This window comes from Eutrigla gurnardus, assembly GCF_963514095.1.
Source record: "Eutrigla gurnardus genome assembly, chromosome: 20".
Classification (NCBI taxonomy): domain Eukaryota; kingdom Metazoa; phylum Chordata; class Actinopteri; order Perciformes; family Triglidae; genus Eutrigla; species Eutrigla gurnardus.
In genome coordinates this window covers 14631046-14651219 of record NC_139931.1, presented here as the reverse complement: position 1 = coordinate 14651219, position 20174 = coordinate 14631046, and the positions used below count along the sequence as shown (strand labels likewise).

The 20174-nt window shown below is 44.5% G+C and overlaps 2 protein-coding genes across 7 annotated transcripts in view; one reads left to right on the top strand and one right to left on the bottom strand.

Annotated features, from left to right (window-relative positions):
• Window positions 1-12526, top strand: part of ep300b (EP300 lysine acetyltransferase b) — a 33064-nt gene extending 20538 nt beyond the window's left edge. For all 6 annotated transcript variants that reach the window (XM_084037473.1, XM_084037474.1, XM_084037472.1 and 3 more), the window contains exons 21-30: window positions 182-238; window positions 574-651; window positions 1693-1760; window positions 2132-2282; window positions 3962-4222; window positions 4500-4665; window positions 5102-5269; window positions 5354-5515; window positions 6364-6645; window positions 7768-12526. In XM_084037473.1, coding sequence (XP_083893599.1) covers window positions 182-238; window positions 574-651; window positions 1693-1760; window positions 2132-2282; window positions 3962-4222; window positions 4500-4665; window positions 5102-5269; window positions 5354-5515; window positions 6364-6645; window positions 7768-11130 — 4756 coding nt within the window. In that variant the 3' untranslated portion in view covers window positions 11131-12526. The remainder of the gene's footprint in view (window positions 1-181; window positions 239-573; window positions 652-1692; window positions 1761-2131; window positions 2283-3961; window positions 4223-4499; window positions 4666-5101; window positions 5270-5353; window positions 5516-6363; window positions 6646-7767) is intronic.
• A 2027-nt stretch (window positions 12527-14553) lies between these two features.
• cbx7a (chromobox homolog 7a) lies at window positions 14554-18969 on the bottom strand. Its single transcript, XM_084037697.1, has 6 exons — window positions 18709-18969; window positions 17520-17563; window positions 17250-17315; window positions 17060-17126; window positions 16236-16551; window positions 14554-16136 (listed from the first exon to the last, which is right to left on the bottom strand). Exons 1-6 carry the CDS (start codon window positions 18775-18777, stop codon window positions 15586-15588), a joined length of 1113 nt encoding a protein of 370 aa, XP_083893823.1. The 5' UTR covers window positions 18778-18969; the 3' UTR covers window positions 14554-15585.
• Between the last annotated feature and the right edge of the window lie 1205 nt (window positions 18970-20174).

Sequence of the window (20174 nt, the reverse complement as noted above, 5' to 3'; positions counted from 1 at the left end):
TTATTCCTCTTATCTTGGGGAACGGAATAAATAATCAGTATAACAATGTGGAGTGATTTAAATAGTTAGCTAGTGGGCACATTATGAATTTCTATATGCATTTCCTGCACACAGTCAGCAGGCTAAAGCGGATTACCTTGTGTCTGTTTCAGTGTTTAAATTTCTGATATTTTTTTTACAGGTCCATCAATAAAGAGCAGTTCCAGCGAAAGAAGAATGACACACTCGACCCTGAGTTGTACGTCCCCCTCTATTTCTCATTAACTGTCATTTAGAACAATTGTGATCAATGATTTTGCATTGATTTTTAGATAAAAGTTTTAGTCGAGCCATTTGAATTAGGTGATTTTGTATTAAAAAAAAATGTAAAAATAATGATCATTTATGAATAAGTTACAATATATATTTTTTTCATTTAACAAATAGGTTTGGATATCCTAGCTTATTAACTTCATTTATTTTTTTTCATCAACTTTGTAGCTCCCGCAGAGGAACAAATAGGTATTTCCATACTATGCAACACATTAACTTTGGATTTTTTGTCTGTCTTTTGTCTCCTGTTCTCTCGGTCAGGCTTGTGGAATGTATTGACTGCGGTCGTAAAATGCACCAGATCTGTGTCCTGCATCATGATACCATATGGCCGTCAGGGTGAGTCAGCCTGCTATCATACGCACACTACATTCTGCTACGTGACTGGGTCTGGAAAACAAGTTAGGCCTTTCTGTGATCTTGAAAAGCTTTAGAATGATGAATAAAGATGCTGGAAACGTACCACTATTAACCCCTTAACACACGCATGAATACAGATTTTCATGTAGAGTTTGAAATATTGGAACTGTGTGTGATCTGTAACAATTTACTTGAAACGGCACATGTTGAAACTGAGAATACATAGGTGCCTTGATCATTACATTAGGACAAAAAATTTGTTTAATTTGATCTCCATTCACATGTGGTCTGTTCATAATTGAAAGCAATTTCTGAGTCATTAAAGCTGTTTAAAGAAATGACGACTAAGGCCATGTCCACATGTACTAAAACAATCTTTTTTTCCCGGTTTTCTTTGGCGTCGTGTCAAGAAAATCTGCGTCCGACTCGGCACGTTGTAATACATATTCCAGGCCTATATGTGGTGCTGTTTCTGCTACAAAAATACACCAGAAACTGAGAAGAACAGACGGAGCATGCGCATAAAACTTGCGCGCTGTATACAAGCTGTTCGCAATCCTTTTTAGCTCAGCGTTGTTGCAGAGGAGCAGAATATTTTGCCCTAGTAACCAAATAGATTCAATATCTGCTGCAGTAAGATCACAAGCATGTAGGCCGCCGTTGTTGTTGTTATGAAACGCGGGGATAAGAAGTCAAAGGCTAGAGGGTCGAGGAGTGGGGCGATGACGTCATCTTATGCGTATTTGCCATAGACACAAACACGAAACGCACTTTTTCACACCGGGACCTGGTTTCAAAAAAGTGCGTTTACAGGCAACAAAAACTGGATCCATGTGGACGGTCGGCCCAAACGTGCAAGACTTCTGCGTTTACACACAAAAAAAACGTTACCATGTGGACATGGCCCTAGTCATCTCTTGATTAAAGCCACTTTAATCGCTGTCATAGATGCTGATTGTGAGAGGACACATGGTAACCAGAAATCTCACCATTTGCTATCTGTTTCCTCCCTGACTACAGCTTTGTATGTGACAACTGCCTCAAAAAGGCCAATAAGACGCGGAAAGAGAACAAATACGCAGCCAAAAGTAAGTGGAGGAATGCTGAGCTACTGGCTCATTTCATGTCTGTGTTTTACGCCTCCTTTCCTTTATTCAGACTTTGTAGTTGTGTTTTCATCCTCTGTTTTTATCCCCGTTTCTTTTTCCTTCTTGAAATCTTAGAATCTTAGTTAATAAGGAAAATGTTGTGTTTAGTGTATGTATTAAGACATGGGTTCTGTCCCTGAGTTTTTGAAAAAATTTACTCCACCAGAAAGTGAAATGTTCAGGGAAAGGGAGAGTGATAAAATGGCCAAAGCCATTCATAAGCAGGGACATACCGTACATGTCTCTTTTCTGCTCCCACCCTTCTTTGTATTCCACCTCTCTTTCTTAATCCTTTGTACTGTGTTTTGCAGGGCTTCCCCAGACCAAATTGGGATGCTATTTGGAGACACGAGTGAACGATTTCATCAAGCGGCATAACCTCCCTGATTCTGGCGATGTCACCGTCCGCGTGGTTCACGTGTCAGACAAAGTGGTCGAGGTCAAACCAGGCATGAAGTCCAGGTAGGAGTCAAATTTGACATGCTCTTGGGAAACATGCTCTTGGCTCTGCCAGCTGGGAAATGATGAATAATTAAGTACCTCAATAGTTTATCCTGGTGACAAAACACCTAAATGTCATGGCCTGCAACAGCAGACAATGCTAGCCTCCTGTGATCTGCATGCATACAAGTATATAAATGATGAAACATGGGCGTGAACAAGCATTAAAATCCACTGCATAGTTGACAACAGATTCCCAGCTGTGGTTATTTTATTGCAGACACAAACTTGGATAAACATTGTAAATAAGGGCTTTATCATCCAGACCTTGTGTGTTGTATTGGTTAGTGCCGAAGGCCCTTTTCACAGCAGCCATTTTGACATGTGAAGGCAGGGTAAACACAGCTGTAATTAATAACACTAATTATGGCCGTGTTCCATTTAGCTGCACCAGGGTCCTGGTGTTGTGCATGCTGGATCACTGAAATAACTGTGAAACACTAAATAGATCATCATTTTATGAATTACACCTGTGTTGTTTACCCTACCTTCACATGTCAAAATGGCTGCTGTGAAAAGGGCCCATTGTGAACAAAAGCCAGAGGAGCTGAACTTTGTGATATCTAACAGATGTTTGTGTAGTGAAATATAGTAAAAAATAAAATTGCGATCTGCCGCTCCTGAATGAATATAAGGTATGGATTATAGATTTTTTTTTTTTAAACAAGCAGGACATAACAGCAATGACTGAGAAAGTTCAAACCATCCTCTAATAACTATGTAATAAACTAAACTTTGTAATTAATCAGAGTGGAGCATGGCAGAGACAAACTGCACACAATCAGGGGCTAGTGAGTCCCACAGCAGGTCAGACATGTTGAACAGAGCTGAAGTTAGTTTACAGTTCCTACTGGCCAGCTGGATTTGTACCATTGACAGCTGTGATCAGATGTAGGATAGAAGGCGTACGTCTGCAGGACCAGTTTGCAATCGGCAGGTTTCCACACCAATGAAAAAAAGAGAAGGCATATGGTTATTGTTGCTACGCAACAGCTGGCTGGCCATGGCAGTAAAGCAAGGAACGGGCAAATCTGAATCAAGTAACTGAAGCAGAGTGGGAAATGCTGGTGGAACATAAATGCAGAAGTTTTATATCGGATGCAACAAAGTGAGGCAGTACAGCCCACTCATTCATTTCAGACCACCCATCGCTACAGCAATACAGTAACCTCTGTGTGTTGTCCAGTTAATTTAAAAGTGAAACAAAATGGTGTGTCAATCCTAATTCATTAACTCACCAATTTGTGCAAAATACCAACAGTTACTCCACATCTCACTATAAAGCGAGGGATCCAAGCAGGCACCCAACTAGTTCCACACTTATTTCATGTCCTGTTATGTGTGCTGCCCATTCAGTTGGTATCTTTGTGTTTGAGGCTTGTAAGGTTTTAAGTTTAAAAACTCCTGTCACTACATACATTTGCATTTCATCTGTTTTCCAGTGGAACCAAATATACCACTACCATCAATATTCAGCACAGCTCCATCAAGAAGCAGCTGTGGTCTATATGTGCACACATCATCATGTTGTGAATTAGTTTTGACAGACGGGAGATGAAAGATACCCTAGGAGAGAGTGTTGATGACATTTCTTGAATTTAATAGCTGTTTTCCTCACGCTGGCTGTGCTTCCCTTCCAGGTTTGTTGACACTGGAGAGATGTCCGCGTCCTTCCCCTACAGGATGAAAGCCCTCTTTGCATTTGAAGACGTCAACGGAGCGGATGTGTGTTTTTTTGGCATGCACGTTCAGGAGTATGGGTCAGACTGCCCGCCTCCCAATCAGAGACGCGTGTACATCTCTTACCTGGACAGCGTGCACTTCTTCCAACCTCGACTCCTAAGAACTGCCGTCTACCACGAGATTCTGATAGGCTACCTGGAGTATGTCAGAAGGCAGGGGTAAGAGAAATATTCAGACCATCTCAAACACAATACCTGCAAGAGACACCAACAGAGCAGCTGAAATCAGTTATGACATTTTTTTCTAAACGAAAACACAAGAGCTACATAGGGGTTTAAATATGAGTCCATTATGCAGCGAGTGTGAAGTGTGTTCATTAGGCTTTGTGTTCCAGGCGCTGCTACAGACCACATTCAGTGCATGAAAATGAGCATGCTGATGGTATACATCAATTAACTTCTTTTCTAATGAATATGACGCGTCTCCCTGTTCCAGGTTTACAACGGGTCATATCTGGGCTTGTCCACCAAGTGAAGGGGATGACTACATCTTCCATTGTCACCCAACGGACCAGAAGATTCCCAAGCCAAAGCGGCTACAGGAGTGGTACAAGAAGATGCTGGACAAGGCTGTTACTGACCGCATTGTCCACGATTACAAGGTGAGACATGTTTTCAGGTTAGTTAGTGAACCAACAATGAGTAAATGCATCTATCACCGCAGATAACTGTCAATCCAAGAGATACTGACTTATCCATAATATCATTTTCAGACTGTTGCACAATATTAGGACTTTTGCCTTTGTTTTGTCAATTTATTTTCAAGTTAGCCTTAAAACATATGTTCCCTTTCTGCTATTACTGTATTCTTTGAGAATAGAATTTCACCAGAAAGTCATGGTACAAGCAGACATGGAGCTTCCCAGCTTTTTTTTAATATCTACAATTCTATGGCAGCTGGGTAGAACCCATATTCTGATTGTGATATGATCATAAGACCTAGAACAGCTACCAAGCATGTGGTGAGATTGAACTTGAACCTTGTTGTCTAATAGGACTTGAAAGGCACTTGAACACTTGTCTCTCTCTGTCCCTCAGGACGTCTTCAAGCAGGCAACAGAGGACCGGCTGACCAGTGCCAAGGAGCTGCCATACTTTGAGGGAGACTTTTGGCCCAACGTACTGGAGGAGAGTATCAAGGAGCTGGAGCAGGAGGAAGAGGAGAGGAAGAGGGAGGAGAACAGCACCTCCAACGAGTGCACAGATGTAAGTACAATAGGCAACATGTAGTCATCAATTTCAGGCTTGTTTTGTCACAAAATATTGAAACTAATGTTCAAACATTTCCAGATCACAAAAGGAGACAGCAAGAATGCCAAAAAGAAGAACAATAAAAAGACGAGCAAGAACAAGAGTAGCATGAGCCGAACCAATAAGAAGAAACCAGGGATGCCTAATGTTTCCAATGACCTTTCCCAGAAACTCTACGCCACCATGGAGAAACATAAGGAGGTATGCAACTCTAATTGATTCTGATTTTAGAAGTAGCTGCTTACTTTCATGGGATTGTATGACATCATTTTATGAACATCATATTGACTCGTTTTATCAGTTATCACATTGACTTCCACTCTGTGCATTCATATATTTTATATCTTTAATTATGCCTGGATTTAATATATAAAGACAAATAAAAGCTACCTAGTTCAGTAATATTTTGTAGTTAATTGACCCATATATAAAAAACAAATCTCTCATCAACTAAAACACACTTTGGTTCTTTTGGTAAAGCAATTAGGTGCTGAACAGCTGACAACTGGATGCGTCCTTTGCTTTACCTTTACTGACGAGCAGCATTGTTTTATGGTCCATTCCTTTAGTGTCAAAACACTAACATAGCTGTTATCAACTTAAGCAGGAAGCCATTTCTAGAACGCTGATAGTAGTATCTAGCATACCAACATGAATATACTGTGTGTATGTATATATATATTTTTTTTATTTTAGATGTTAACATGACTGCCATTTGAGTATAAAGATGCACAAATCTGCCATAAAGGAGTTGCAATGCACTTTGCGTCTCTTTGACAATTTAACAACCATTCAACTACAGTAAACAAGAAAAGAAAATTAGATATTAATATATTGGAAAGTAATAATAAATGAATCTACAGGAATAACTATCTGAATACTGGACCACCTCTTGACACTAGGTCAAGTGATTGTATAGAAGGGTGAAGGTAGTGATTTTATTTTATTTTTCTGAATATGTATAAATTTAAAATCACATTTTATAAAAGCCTGCTTGTAGAGACTCAATCTCATCTCTTAAAGCGGATCCTCTCCACTCTAATTCTCAGGTCTTCTTTGTCATCCGCCTCATTGCTGGCCCCACTGCCAACTCGCTGCCCCCCATCACTGACGTTGACCCTCTCATGGCCTGTGACCTGATGGATGGCCGCGATGCCTTCCTGACTCTGGCCAGGGACAAGCACCTGGAGTTCAGCTCTCTAAGGAGGTCCCTGTGGAGCTCCATGTGTATGTTGGTAGAGCTGCATAACCAGAGCCAGGACCGCTTTGTCTACACCTGCAATGAGTGTAAACACCATGTGGAGACGCGCTTCCACTGCACTGTCTGCGAGGTGAGAATCTCACTCAATTATTTCTTCCTCTTTCTTTCCTCCCTTTGAACCAAACTGCAGCAAGTCTTGTGTTTTAGTGTTGACAGGCTAAACGGTGTTTTGTCGCTCACTCATTTTTTATGGCAATATAGCCAAACAAACCATGTAGCTGTTGTCTGTGGTTAACGGCTATTTGAGCTAGATTTCCTTCTTCCCTTGATTAATGAATAGCAATTTATAAAATGTGATCAAATCACCATTTTACACTTAAGTGTTTGGTATTGTTGTAATGAGAATAATCTGCCAACGATGCCTCATAAATTGCGTGTGTAGCTAAATTTACAACATTGGTCATGGAGAGCAAGAGGTGACATGGCAGACCTGCTTAGACCAAGGGGAGTAAACGAGCCTTCCTGTCCCTCTCTTTACCAGATGTAATCCACAGTTTTACTCTGACATTTCCCATGGCCTGCATGATTTTTTTCCCCCATCTATTTTGTTTGTGCCCAATAGTTACGTACTGGGACATGCATTTTTTTTTATTTATAATAGATCCTCTGATCTTCTCTTCTACTTATGTGGCTGCTAAATAAATATGGTTGGAGGTTTTAGTTGAAAACAGACGGCAGGAATGCCATATGCAACCTGCATTATGCATGGAGTCACTAGCTGCCCCAGGTTTCACACCAGTGCCTTGGCTTTAAATGCTACTGCATCTAGAAAGACATAATACCTCACGGTCTTCCAACCATTGCCAGTTGCTTTCATTTGAGTGCAGAGTGGAGTGGACTGGTCATGATCTGTGTGATGGTGGGCAACTGTTTTCTATCCTGTGACTCGTGCGCTCCCAAACAATAGTTCTTTTGACTGGAGTGTTCTTTTGTTTAGCATTCCCAGATTAAAAAAAAATGAAAATCTAGGCAGGAAGAGTGACTAAAACCCATTATTGACTTGAGTGTGCATGTTGCTGTAGGGTTAAGATCAGAAGATTTAAGCAGTTTTAAGGCTCATCAAAAGCCAAGACGGCACATGAACATTTTACTTGAACAGCAACGTTTTTAACATGTATTAATTGTATTTGTATCCAGAACTTGGAGTTATATTTAATTTCCCATACTTTTTTTTCCCCCCTTTCTTCTCTAGGACTATGACTTATGCATCACGTGCTACAACACTAAAGGTCATGAGCACAAGATGGACAAGCTGGGGCTTGGACTGGACGACGACAGCAACAACCAGGCTGCAGCAGCAACCCAGAGCCCTGGAGACTCTCGACGTCTCAGCATCCAGCGCTGCATCCAGTCGCTGGTCCATGCATGCCAGTGCCGCAACGCCAACTGCTCCCTACCGTCCTGCCAGAAGATGAAGCGCGTTGTTCAACACACAAAAGGCTGCAAGCGCAAGACGAATGGCGGTTGCCCCATCTGCAAGCAGCTCATTGCTCTGTGCTGCTACCACGCCAAACACTGTCAGGAGAACAAATGTCCCGTCCCGTTCTGTCTGAACATCAAGCAAAAGCTCCGGCAGCAACAGCTGCAGCACAGGCTTCAGCAGGCCCAGATGTTGAGGAGGAGGATGGCCAGCATGCAGAGGGTGGGGCAGCCTGCAGGAGGCCCCCCAGGAGGACCTGTTGTAGGACTTCCATCACCAGGGAATTGTACCACGGCACCCAGTACCCCAACTTCTGGCGGAACCCAACCCCCAACACCCCAGACCCCAACTCAGACCATGCCTCCAGTCACGCCACAAGGAATGGGCCCTGGATCTGTAGTTCAGCAGCAAGGTGGAATGCCGCCACAAAGTGGCATGGCTCCCCAACATCCCCAACATCCCCAACACCCCCAACATCCCCAACACCCCCTTCACCACCAGTTCCAGCAGATGGCGGCTGGAGGAGGCGGGGCTGGGGGGATAATGAGCTCTCCCCAACATCAGCAGCAGATGCTTCCTCAGGTACAGCAGCAAAGTGGAGCAGGGACCAATCCTCAACAGCTTCAACAGCACCCCAACAATTTGCCTCCATATGCCGGCAGACCCCCAGGCTCTTCTCCAATCCATCAATCCCAGGGCAAACCGGTCCTTGGCTCTGCAACACCTCCCCAGCAGCAGCTTGGTGGCGCTGTCATGGCTGGAAGTGGTGGTGGCCAACAAACTCCCAGCCAGCCCCAAGGCCAGCCTTCCCTTCCGCAGCAGCAACAGCAACCCTCTTCTGGCCCTCCACAGGCAGCAGTAGAAATAGCCATGAAGATCCAACAGGTAGCCGATGCTCAGAGGAAGATGGCTCTGCAGAGACAAGCAGCCCAGGCAGCTGCAGGCTTGATGCCTCCTCACCCTCACCATCAACCTGGTCAGGGTCAACAAATGGGCATGGGACACCCAGGGGCCGTAGGGATGGTTGGAGCCCAGGGTATGCCAACACAGAACCAAGCAGCAGTGGCAGCTGCTCGAGCCCACATGGATCAACAACAAGGTGCTCCGCAAGGGATGATGGTTGGTGGCGCTGGTGGGCCAATGCAGCAGCCCCCTCAGCAGGGTAACCTGCCCCAGGGCCAGCTGCCCCCTCAGGTACAACTCCAACAGCAGAGGATGAGTGCTCCACATCAAAACCCTCAACAGCAGCAACAGCAGTGGGCAGGCCAGGGGATGCCACCTCAGAGGCAGGCTATGATGAACCAGATGAGCCATCCAGCTATGATGGCAGCTCAACAACAGCAGCAACAGCAGCAGCAAATGCAACAACAACAACAGCAGCAGCAGCAGCACCAACAAGCTCAGGGCCATGCTGCCTTGATGAATATGGCACAACAGCAGCAAGGTGCTGGTGGAGGGATCCCAGGGGGAGCTGTCCCTGGAGCCACTGGTGTCCCAGGGGCTGGTGTGGCTGGTGGGAACATCCCCCAGGCAGCCCTTCAGGAGCTGTTACGGACTCTGCGCTCGCCTAGCTCACCACTCCAGCAACAACAAGTTCTCAACATCTTGCGGTCTAACCCACAGCTCATGGCTGCTTTTATCAAGCAGAGGGCTTCAAAGTACAAGGGGGTTCAGGGGGGGCCGGCTGGACCAGGTAGTGTCCCTGGAGGTCCTGGTACCCCAGGGGTTCCTGTAGGTAATGTCATGGCAGGAGGGGGCCCGCAGGTCAACATGAATGCTGCAGGTGGTGGCCAGCCGGGGATGCACATGGCGGGTCAGGGAGGGGCGAACGTAAACATGGCTGCTATGGCACAGCTTCAGCAAGTTCAGCAGCAACAACAGCAGCTACAGCAGCAGCAGCAGCAGCAGTTACAACAGCAGCAGAGGCCGATGCTCAGCAGTTTACAACAGCAGCAAGTGGCAGCTCTCCAGCAGCAGCAGCAGCAGCAACAACAACAACAACAACAACAACAACAACAACAACAGCAGCAGCAGCAGCAGCAGCAGCAAGGTGGAGGAAGAGGTGTGCAGGGCCAGGGGTCACAGATGGGAAATCTCAACAGTCCTCAGTTTAGAGAGTTACTCATGAGACGGCATCTCCAGCAACAACAACAACAGCAGCAACAACAACAACAACAGCAGCAGCAACATCAACAAATGGGAGTAAATCATGGTCAGTTCCAGCAGCCACAGCCACCACAAGGGCAGGGCTACATGGGACAGCCTGGGATGCAGCCTCCTGTGGGCCAGGGACCACCTGGAGGTCCGCCTCTTGGCCCTCAGCAGCCTGGTGGTCCCCAAGGCCAGCAGGGGCAAGGTTACCCAGGGTCAGTGGCCCAGCAGCAGGCCGCAGCTGCCCTCCAGCAGAGGCTTCAGCACCAGCACCATCTCCAGATGCAGCAGCAGAATGCCATGGCTGGCCTTCCAGGGGGTGATGCAGGGCCAGGTGGAGGGGGTGTAGGAGGTCCTCAGCAGCCACCTCATGGCCCTCAGCCCACTCCAAGTGGCCCCCCACCTCCATCTTCTCAGGCTCTGCTGCAACAGGCCCTCCACCAGAGGCTGCTCCAGCAGCAGCAGCAACAACAACAACAACAGCAGCAGCAGCAGCATCATCATCAGCAGCAGCAGCATCTGGGCCCTGGGGGGTCACCAGCGCAGCACAGCAATCCCATGAGCCCTCAGCAGCCTCAGCAGATGGCCCAGTCCCCACACCTGCAGGGCCAAGCGCTGTCCACATCGCTAGCTAACCAGGTGCGATCCCCGCAGCCCTCACCCAGACCCCAGTCCCAGCCGCCACACTCTAGCCCGTCCCCGCGCATGCAGCCGCAGCCCTCTCCACATCACATCTCCCCCCAGATGCAAACGGGTTCCCCACATCCAGGGCACCTGAACCAGCACCACCCGGGAATGGTGGTTCCTCCACAACAACAGCCACAGACCCAGCAGCAGCAACAGAACTCTATGGAGCAGTTTGGGTCGGACCCTAGCGCCATGCTATCTCAGCTCAGTGGCATGGCTGGTCTACATGGGCCAGGGAGTAACAGTCAGGACCCGCTCGGCCAAAATATGAATCACAACCCTTTAGACATCATGTAGGAATTCTACTTTACGTGTCAAGTCGAGCTGAAACGCTCTGTGATTCTTCGCACAAACTGCACTCACCCAGGACAGTGTTATTGTTATTACTTAGCCTTTCTTTTTTTATACTATTATTAAATGTTATTTAAAATGTTCTCAATAAAGATGCATTGAACTGAACTTCCTATGGGAGATGAACAATAAATCAAGCAGTCGTTAAATAAATTAGAATAAATGAATTGTAAGTTATTGCTGTTAATATATTTTTTTGCCAATTGTGGACAAAGGGGGGGATGGTTTCTCTAGCGCCCCCTCCCCTCAAATCCACCTTTTTGCTGAGAACAAGAAAGGTGATATTTTTGGGGTTTGGGGGGTATATAGGAGTACTTGCCTTTTTTAAGAAATGTTTTTAAGATTTTAAAAGTGGTCAAGAATTAAAGAGGTAATGATTTAATGCAAAGACCTTTATCGGTTTCATTTCCCCATCATTCAGTCTGTCTATTTCTGTTTTGCAGAGTGATGTGGATTAATATTATTATTATTATTATTAATGTAAATCCAAACATGATGCATATCTTCAATTTTTTTTATTTTTGTTTGGGTTTGCTTTATTTATTGTTTTCTTTTTGAGGGCGGGGTAGGGGTGTTATGTACCCAGAGACTGCTACAATACGTATAGAAATATATTTTTGTTATTGACTGTTATGACGGAGGTAGTGGATATTTCATTTCACTTTAGATGTCTTTATTTGGGTCTGTCCAGGTGGGAATAATTAAATGTCAGTGTTTCATTGCAGTGGTCGAGGGGTCTGCTGTGAGTTGAGATGTTGAACGGACATATTGTGACGTCCCGGCCAGCTTCTGTATCGGACGTCGGCCATGCTGGAAGGGACTCTTCCCTCGCAAACATGCAAGCCCTCTCCCTCGAATGTGTGTGCACTCCTTCCTTTTAAAGACACTTAATATGGAGCAACGGAGGCTTGGGGAGGGGGGGATGCATACCTGTGTGCCTGAAACATTTTGCGTACATGGGCTGGGATGTGGAAAAAAAATGGGTGGGGTGGGCTCCTTGTAGTATTTTTAGGATTCCGCTGTTTGGAGTAAACAGAGGATTTTGATCCAAATGAACTGTGTTGCACAGAAATGAGGAGAAAGTAAGAGATCTGATCAGTCAATCTCCGTCACTTTCTGCCTCTTCTCCTTTGCTGCTCCCCTCGGACTTTAAATCCCCCTCCCCCCCCCTCCTCATCTTCCCCTGGGGGAAGTTGCTCTCCCTCCCCTCGAACTCCATCCTCTTTATCTTTCTGCTAAGAACTTTGGGATTTAATTTAATATTTTTTACTGTACAAAGGAAATACAAACTGTGGACTCAAATACTGTTTTTTATAATAAAATGAAAATTGCCAACAGTAAAGTGTCCTGCATGTGGCAACTTTTGTTAGAAATAAGATTGCGTATTTATTGAATATGAGAAGTACAATGAATCGTACGTTTTCCTTTTAGGGCCGATATCATGAAGTGGCATTGGTGTGTTTATCAGCTATCTTTGGCCTAAACTCTGCTTTTTCAGTATCATGAAGCTGGCTCACTTTTAATTTAGGTAGATCACCATGGTAACTGCACAGCAAACCTGTTCAGGATTAGGTCAAATCCTGCCAGCAGCTAGGCCATTTTCCCAATCAGCACTGCAAAAATGTAGTCATCATTCCTATAGGGACGTAAGTAATGACTTTACAATAGAGTGACAAGTACTAAAGACGGTTTTCTCATTTTAACTTTAAAACAAATCAATGGATAGTTTGCCTCACTGAACAAGAGTGAGTTTAGAGTGAGTCAGTTTTGTAGATGGTTCCCTTATTTCCAGCCGTGACTTACATGAGGAAGCTTAGTGATAATAATTAGAACCATACTTTGTTTTGTCTTGTTTTTTAAATAAAATGGCAATATAAAGACATTCCACATAATGTGAGGACGCTATAAATGCAATACTGGGTCAATAACATTTTCTTTTGCTTGAGTCTTAGATTAAATTTAACATTGTTGAGCGAAAAAAATACTCACTTTCCTTTAGAACATGTTGAAAATTTCAACTAATAGCTTCACCCAAGTGCAGGGCCAGAGGGCTGGCAGCACATGAAAAACAACTTCAAACAAAACGGCCTCATCATTTCTACTCGTTTTGTTTCGTCCTTGTAGAAGTTTGATAATCTGTCCTTGCTCTGCTATTTACTGTCAAAATAGCAGCCTTATATTTGACATTAGAAAAACAAGAGAAGCAATGTGTTATTTTTAGCCAATAATCAGGGCTAACACATTTATTCATTCCCCAAATGTGCCTCTCTTCTTCAACTGTTTCCAAACCTCCAGCTTTATGTTGTGTTTAAATATATATTATTATTATTTTCAAGTTGTGTGATTAGATTGTATACACTTCAACTCGCTGAAAAACTCCTTTTTGTACTGCTGCACTTCAGTTGTGTCAGTATGGAGCATTGAACATAAGCAGGATTGCTCCGATAATAAAGCCAAAAGTATTGCATTTGATTTGATGCTCTGATCTTGATCTGCACAATAACAAAGTTGTAGCTGAAAATAAGGGACTAAGAGCTTCATGTCTCCTTTAACGTGGTTAAGCCCATCCCACTCCCACTGCTGCTCTTCATACACACCGAAACTGTGTGATTCACAAGCTATTAACTTGCGTTGGTGACGTCACTTACAGTAATTTGCCTTTCCTGAGAGCAACACGCCCTCTAGCGGTGAGACTTGGCAGTAATGGTGGATGTAAAACACATTCATTGGTGGAATGCATTATTGTATGGTTACTGTATATTTAATAATGAGAAGAGTCATTTGGAAATAAGTGTCGAGTTGAGTCCTAGTATACCTTACCATAAAAAACATTCATAGTACAGTATGTCATAAAAATGTCAAGCAGTCACAATTAAGTCAAGCTGTACTTAGTCATTAAAGCAATTTTTAAAAGTCATATCATATAATAAAAAAGTAATTGTATAACATATCCTCATACATCACAAGTTGTAGAACCAAATACCATAAACCAGTAAAGCCTCTTAAACTCCTCTAGGACACCAGAGTCATCAATGGACATTACTGTCTTCAACAGTCATTGTATAGCATATCATAAAAATGTCCTTAAAAAAGTGATACCATAGTATATCATTTTAAAAAATGATTTCAAGTCTAGGATAGTATTTCACAAAAATCTTAAAAAGTCAATGTATAGTATGTCACTTCAAAACAAAATCAGTGCATCTTTGAAATTAATACAAGTGGGTTGCACTAAAAGGTCCCTTATTGCTCACTTCAAGTACTTCAATGAACTTTGTTTAGAGTAAAATTACTATAACACACTAGCTGTTATTCAAGGTACATAAAAAGTAATTGCTGCAATCCTAAATGATAAAGATGCTGCCGGAGACAGTTGTTTAAGTACATATTTATTGGAAATGTGGTCAAAATAAAAATACATTTTTTGAGAGAAGACATGTTTGACAATTCATCTTTGTCAGAGAAGACACATAAGTTAGTTTAGCTTATACATGTGACATGCAATAAATAATAGCTCACTACAGTTTGACCTAACGTACATTTGCTTCCATTTGTACACAGCGGAAGAGCGGCGGTGTGAACTGATATTCTCTTTTGAAATGCACAAAGGCTAGTGAAAAGAGTGGACTATCAATTGGTAATACAAAAATAGAACCAGGTAGCATTTCATACTTGAAAAGTAAAAGGACGGACAGACAGCAAACACAACTGTGTACTTCTTTTAGTGCATCCAGCCTACTTGAAATGCAGAACTTCAGCTAAGCGGCAGGCATTAATTCTTCCTCTTTGTTTTATCTCTTTTGTGACAGAAATAAACCTGTTCAACAAACTACAGGACTACAGGGCTTTGTGCATGTGTGGCATAGACTGACAGGGCATGCAGTTATCTCTGTGCAAATACTGAAAAAAGAGCAATATCTTTACAAAACATTGTTCGTAAGAAAGAGGAGCAACCGAAACAGGCCCCGAGAACAGATCTGAGTGTGTGACCGATGTCTTGCTGGAAAGCACTGAGGACGTCTGGAGAAAATAGCTGCATGGAAGTAGTAATGTGGAGTGTAACGTTTGCTGTCTCAGCATCTGTCTCCTGCTCTCAGTGACCCCATGAATGAAAACTGCCACTGAGATCCATTTTGTCTACTGGATGGCAATGGATGATTTGAGTACATTTTTGGGGCCTCTGGCTTCTTAACATGTCTAACAAATGAGCCACAATGATAAAATCACCACTCATTTTTTTATTTAAAAGGCAACAATGTCTTCATTGAACTCAGTAGGAAATGAGTGTAGTTTTGTAAACATGTGGAATTACCTAACATACATAACTATTTACATGTACAAAATGAGTGGCAAGTCTAATTATGGTTATTTTGATCGCTCTCTGTCTCTCTTTCTCGTCATTTAATAGCCTTTAAAAAAGCCTTCAGCCACCGCGGCTTCTTTAAAAGTCACCGTCAGAGAGTTGATAGTCACATCTGTAGAAATAACCTTCTCGGGTTGTTCTGCTTCAGCGGGAGGAGTCTGAATGCCTGGTGTCGTCGTGGTAACACTCTGATTGTCGCCACTCTCTTCCTCCTTCACTGCCTCAGTAGAGCTGCAGTCACCTGCCGTCTCGCCGCTCCCCTGAAAGCTCGCCGTCGCCGAGGAAGTGCTGTTGCTCTCTAATCTGGGACACTCCGACCCCGACTCCAAGCCCTCCTCACCTCTGTCCCAATCTGATCTGTCGCCCACGGAAACCACATCTTCCAGTAACACCTCAGGCCCTGAGGCACTGTCTTTTGATTGGTCGCATGCAAACGCTTGGTTTTGTCTCGTTTCAGATGTCCCGCCTCCTGCTCTGTCAGTCCAAGTTTGTACACCTACCGTTGTCAGGTCGGGGTCGACCTTCTCCTCCACCTCCATCTCCAAGTCCTGCCGCTCCAGCAAGGGTGGGGAGCTGCAATCTGACTGACCTAAAAGAAAGGGGGGAAAAAAAAGAATTTTGTTAATTTTCAAAGGTCAAAGGTCATCCAAGCAAGTGAATTTCTATATGATAAACTTGACAAACGAACCATATAAACTGTCTTCACGTATCTCCTCGGTGGTGCTTTCAGATTCCTGCTTCTCCTCTTCGCTGGTGACGCCCCAGTCCTCTGCAACGGGCTGCTCCCTCTCCCTCAGCGGATGGATGGTTTTGTTGGAGGGTCCTTCTGGCCCCGGTTTGGATACCCTCTGTTTGCTCTTCCTCCTGGCTAGACGACGGTACAGGCTGCGCCGCTCGCCCTGGTCCACATCTGTACTCATGGAGCGGGTGAGGGAGAGACGCAATCGAGGGGGGGGCTTCTCAGAGATCTTGTGGGCGCTGCGGAGGTCCATTGCAAAGATGTTCTGTGGCAGAGCAAAAGGTGAGCTTCACACACGAATCATCACACCATGCTTCACGGCACAATTCTGTCATCTGGGTTCTTTCCATTCGCCACACAAAATGTGATTTACTGAAATACTTTGTGACACAAAGGACAATTATGGCAATTGTAGTCTTAACATGTTCGTCTTGTGATAATCTAGATCTTAGTTACTGTTAAAAAATGCCATGAATGATTTATTACCAGGCGGGTTGAATGAAATTCAATTAAATGTAAATGAGCTTGACCCATACTAATGACTAAAAGTCAGGATGTCTCGACCTCTGCTGCTTCAATTTGCACTCTTCTTGTTTTAAATGCACTCAAAATCACCATCTGAAGTTTTATTCTGCGATGATCCATAAAGGTAACATTTTCAACCGAAAATCCTGGATTGAAATAAAGAAACTCCTCCTCTGAGCAGTCAGCGTTAGCGGGAAGAAAACTATAACAAAGGCTTGTGAGCCGAGTAGAAAGGTGAGCCTAGCTACCCGCAGGACGAGCCTCCTGGGTCTGAGACCTTTCCTGCGATAGGCCAGAGCTCGGATCTTCTCCTGACTGGGAGAGGGAGGTAGACACAGAGGACAGAGAGAAACAGATTGTGAGCAAAAGAATAAAAAGAAAACACCAAAGTGCTTTGCAAGCATAAAAAAAATAAAGGAACTCTCCAAGATTACTCACTTCTGTTCATAGGCCAGGACCAGGCGCGGGTCCAAAATATTGTCCTCTGGTTCCCAAGTACTGTACCTGCCAACACACATACACACATATAAATAAGTCTGTCTGTCTATCTATCTATCTATCTATCTATCTATCTATCTATCTATCTATCTATCTATCTATCTCTTCACAGGACATGCTGCTCAGGCATCAAGAAGCATATTTTGAAAAGGCTACTGAGTTTATTTTGAAGGGGTGAGGTCACTGGATGATGACTTAAGGCTTACTCACTTTGGGGACCATCCCTGCCATTTTAGTAGATACTCCACATTACCCTGATGAGAAACAGAGAGAGAAGGGGGGGGGGGGGGGGGGGGGGGGGGCTTAGAGGTGATGCAGCAGAGTCATTCACACAACCTGTATTATTAAATCTGGTCCGGTGTGATGCAGAGCTATGTGCGAGAGAAATGGGCGACTGTCACTTTAAAGTGTGGCGAGGAGGGAGGGTCATGGACATTCTTCGCTCTTTCAAATGGTGTTTTTCTGAGGGATGACGTCAATGACAGCGGGGCTGGGCGGCCTCCAAACAGCAGCCTCTCTCTCTCTCTCTCTCGGTGACGTGAGCGCACATCTTTAACCAGCCGGCTTCAACAATGCGCGGACTCTATCTTGACCGTTACACCGGTGGCTCGGCTAGGTGGGGCCACGGGAAGCGTGTAAACAACGTGGTGTTGCGCAACGTTCAACCAGCGAGCCTGGAGGAAAGATCACAGTCACCCCCGGTGAAAAATAACCCCGTCACTCCCCCGGATACATACCCAGAGCGCGCACATGGGGGGGCTGTTTACTTATGGGGAATACATTATGTCACTCTAAACTTTAAACAGCACATCGGCCCACTGTCACGTGAAGGCGATGTCACTATCCGTTTATTTTACATTACGGAATATACACTGTATGTGTGCACACGCTGCGTCCATGTGCCCGCGCTGTTGTTGTGAGTCCACACACGCAAATTGGAGCGGAGGTGCACCTCTGTCGGTCACCATTACGCAGCATTCAGGGATATTACGCAGCAGTTTCACGCCGCTACACAGCCGCTCGCTGCGTAACATAAATCAACTGCGCAGGTCCGCCGCACACTGTCCGTGTACCCGTTTTTTCAGGACAAACGCACGCCCCCTTTCCCGTTTTACTACAGCTGCGTAGGCTCCCTCAAAACACGTTGAATGCTGCAGCGTCCCAGCTGCTCCACGGGGAAGCGACCCGGGCCGGGAAACAACGTTCAACTTTAGTGCACGTTCACCCGAAGCTTAGGTTAGTGTGAGCATCTCTTTTCCGTAACCCTATCGGGAAAGTGCGTAGCCTAGTTTTGCTGTGCATGGGGACAGCGGACGGCTACAATTAGCACAACAACAACAACAAAAAGCACAATAAGTTATGTAAGTTACTGGAGTGCATGAGTAGTCGTTCGCCTTACCTTTCTCACTCTCTTCTTTGTTATTGACTCAACAGCAAACACTTGGTCTCCTACTGATGACAGCTCCATCGCCGCGCGCTCTTCTGCACGCTCCAAACAAGACGCGAACTGAGTCTCTGCTGGTCCAAGTGCTCAAATAGAACCAGCCTCTTTCCAGGAGACGGGGAGGGGGTGTGTGCTGAGGGTTTCAGTGGCGTCGCTCGCTCGCAGAGTGAACCCGTGCTTTGAGAGCTTTCTCTCCGCGCTGCTGTCACTACAAACTCCTGCCGCTTGCCTCCCTCACTTTTTAAATCTGCGACACATCAACACGGCGCAGGACAACGCGCTCCTTTAAGGGGAGCGCGCCGCCTTTTCCATTGCGTCGGGCCGAGCCCCCGGTGTGCGTACCCGTGCCCACGAGGCCGCGCACGCAAATTGGAGCAGAGTGCAAAAGAGGATGGTGGGGTCAAAGCGTGAAGGTTATTATATGAAACTAAAAGTTAGGGGAGGGAGCAGAATATATTTCATCATTACAAATATTGCTATTATTTTCACGTAAAAGAAAAGCACTCACTTGGGTTTTAATTCAGGGCTAAACTTAAAAAAAAAACTTTTATCATTACATTTGAGTAAGATCCAAAATGACATGATTTAATGTTTTATTTTATTCCTTGTATAATGTTTACATGTTTTTGCTACTTTAAAGAAGTATTTCAAGAAATATGCTTAGCGTTATTGGGATTAATGCAGAGAGTTACAAAATAATTGTCTTGAATCTGTAAAAAGCTGGAGTCAGCAGCTGATTAGCTTAGCTTAGCTTAGCTTAGCTTATCTTAGCATGAAGACAGGAAACATTAGCTAGCCTCACTCCATGAGCTTTAGAGGTGCTGGTGGGTGATTTTGTTCCTTAAGGATAAAGCTAGGCTAGCTGTTTGCAGTCTTTATGCTAAGCTAAGCTAACCAGCCTCAGGCTACATCTCAACTCCTTGCCAGAAAACAAATTTGCTTATTTCCCAAAATGTCAAACTATTGCTTTAAGATATTAACAAACACGTGTAAATCTAATCATAGCTGGTACTGTTTGACATGAAGGCTTTCTGCTCTTTCCCCGGTGAAATACAGTCCAACGAGGTTGTGCAGTTAAAAAAACTGAACTCCAGCCTGAGCATGCAACAGAGTGTGAGCTTATGTGTTTTTATGTAACAGTAGTAAAGGCAGGAAAGATCAAAATCTGCAATGGAAATGAAAGACTTGCTTCACTCTGGTGGAGATGTTCACCCCTGCAGCCGTGTTTGATCCAAATATGGAACTAAACAGCTAAACACTGACTGGAAGTCTTAATTTTACATCTTGAATGCTAAGCAGCATCTCTGCAGAGAGGAGAGCTGGAAATAAGTACAACACAGATGAATATCGCAGTGATTACAATGACCGCTGATATGTTGCAGCCAACATTTATTAGAGAGGACTGGTTCTTAAGATTGATG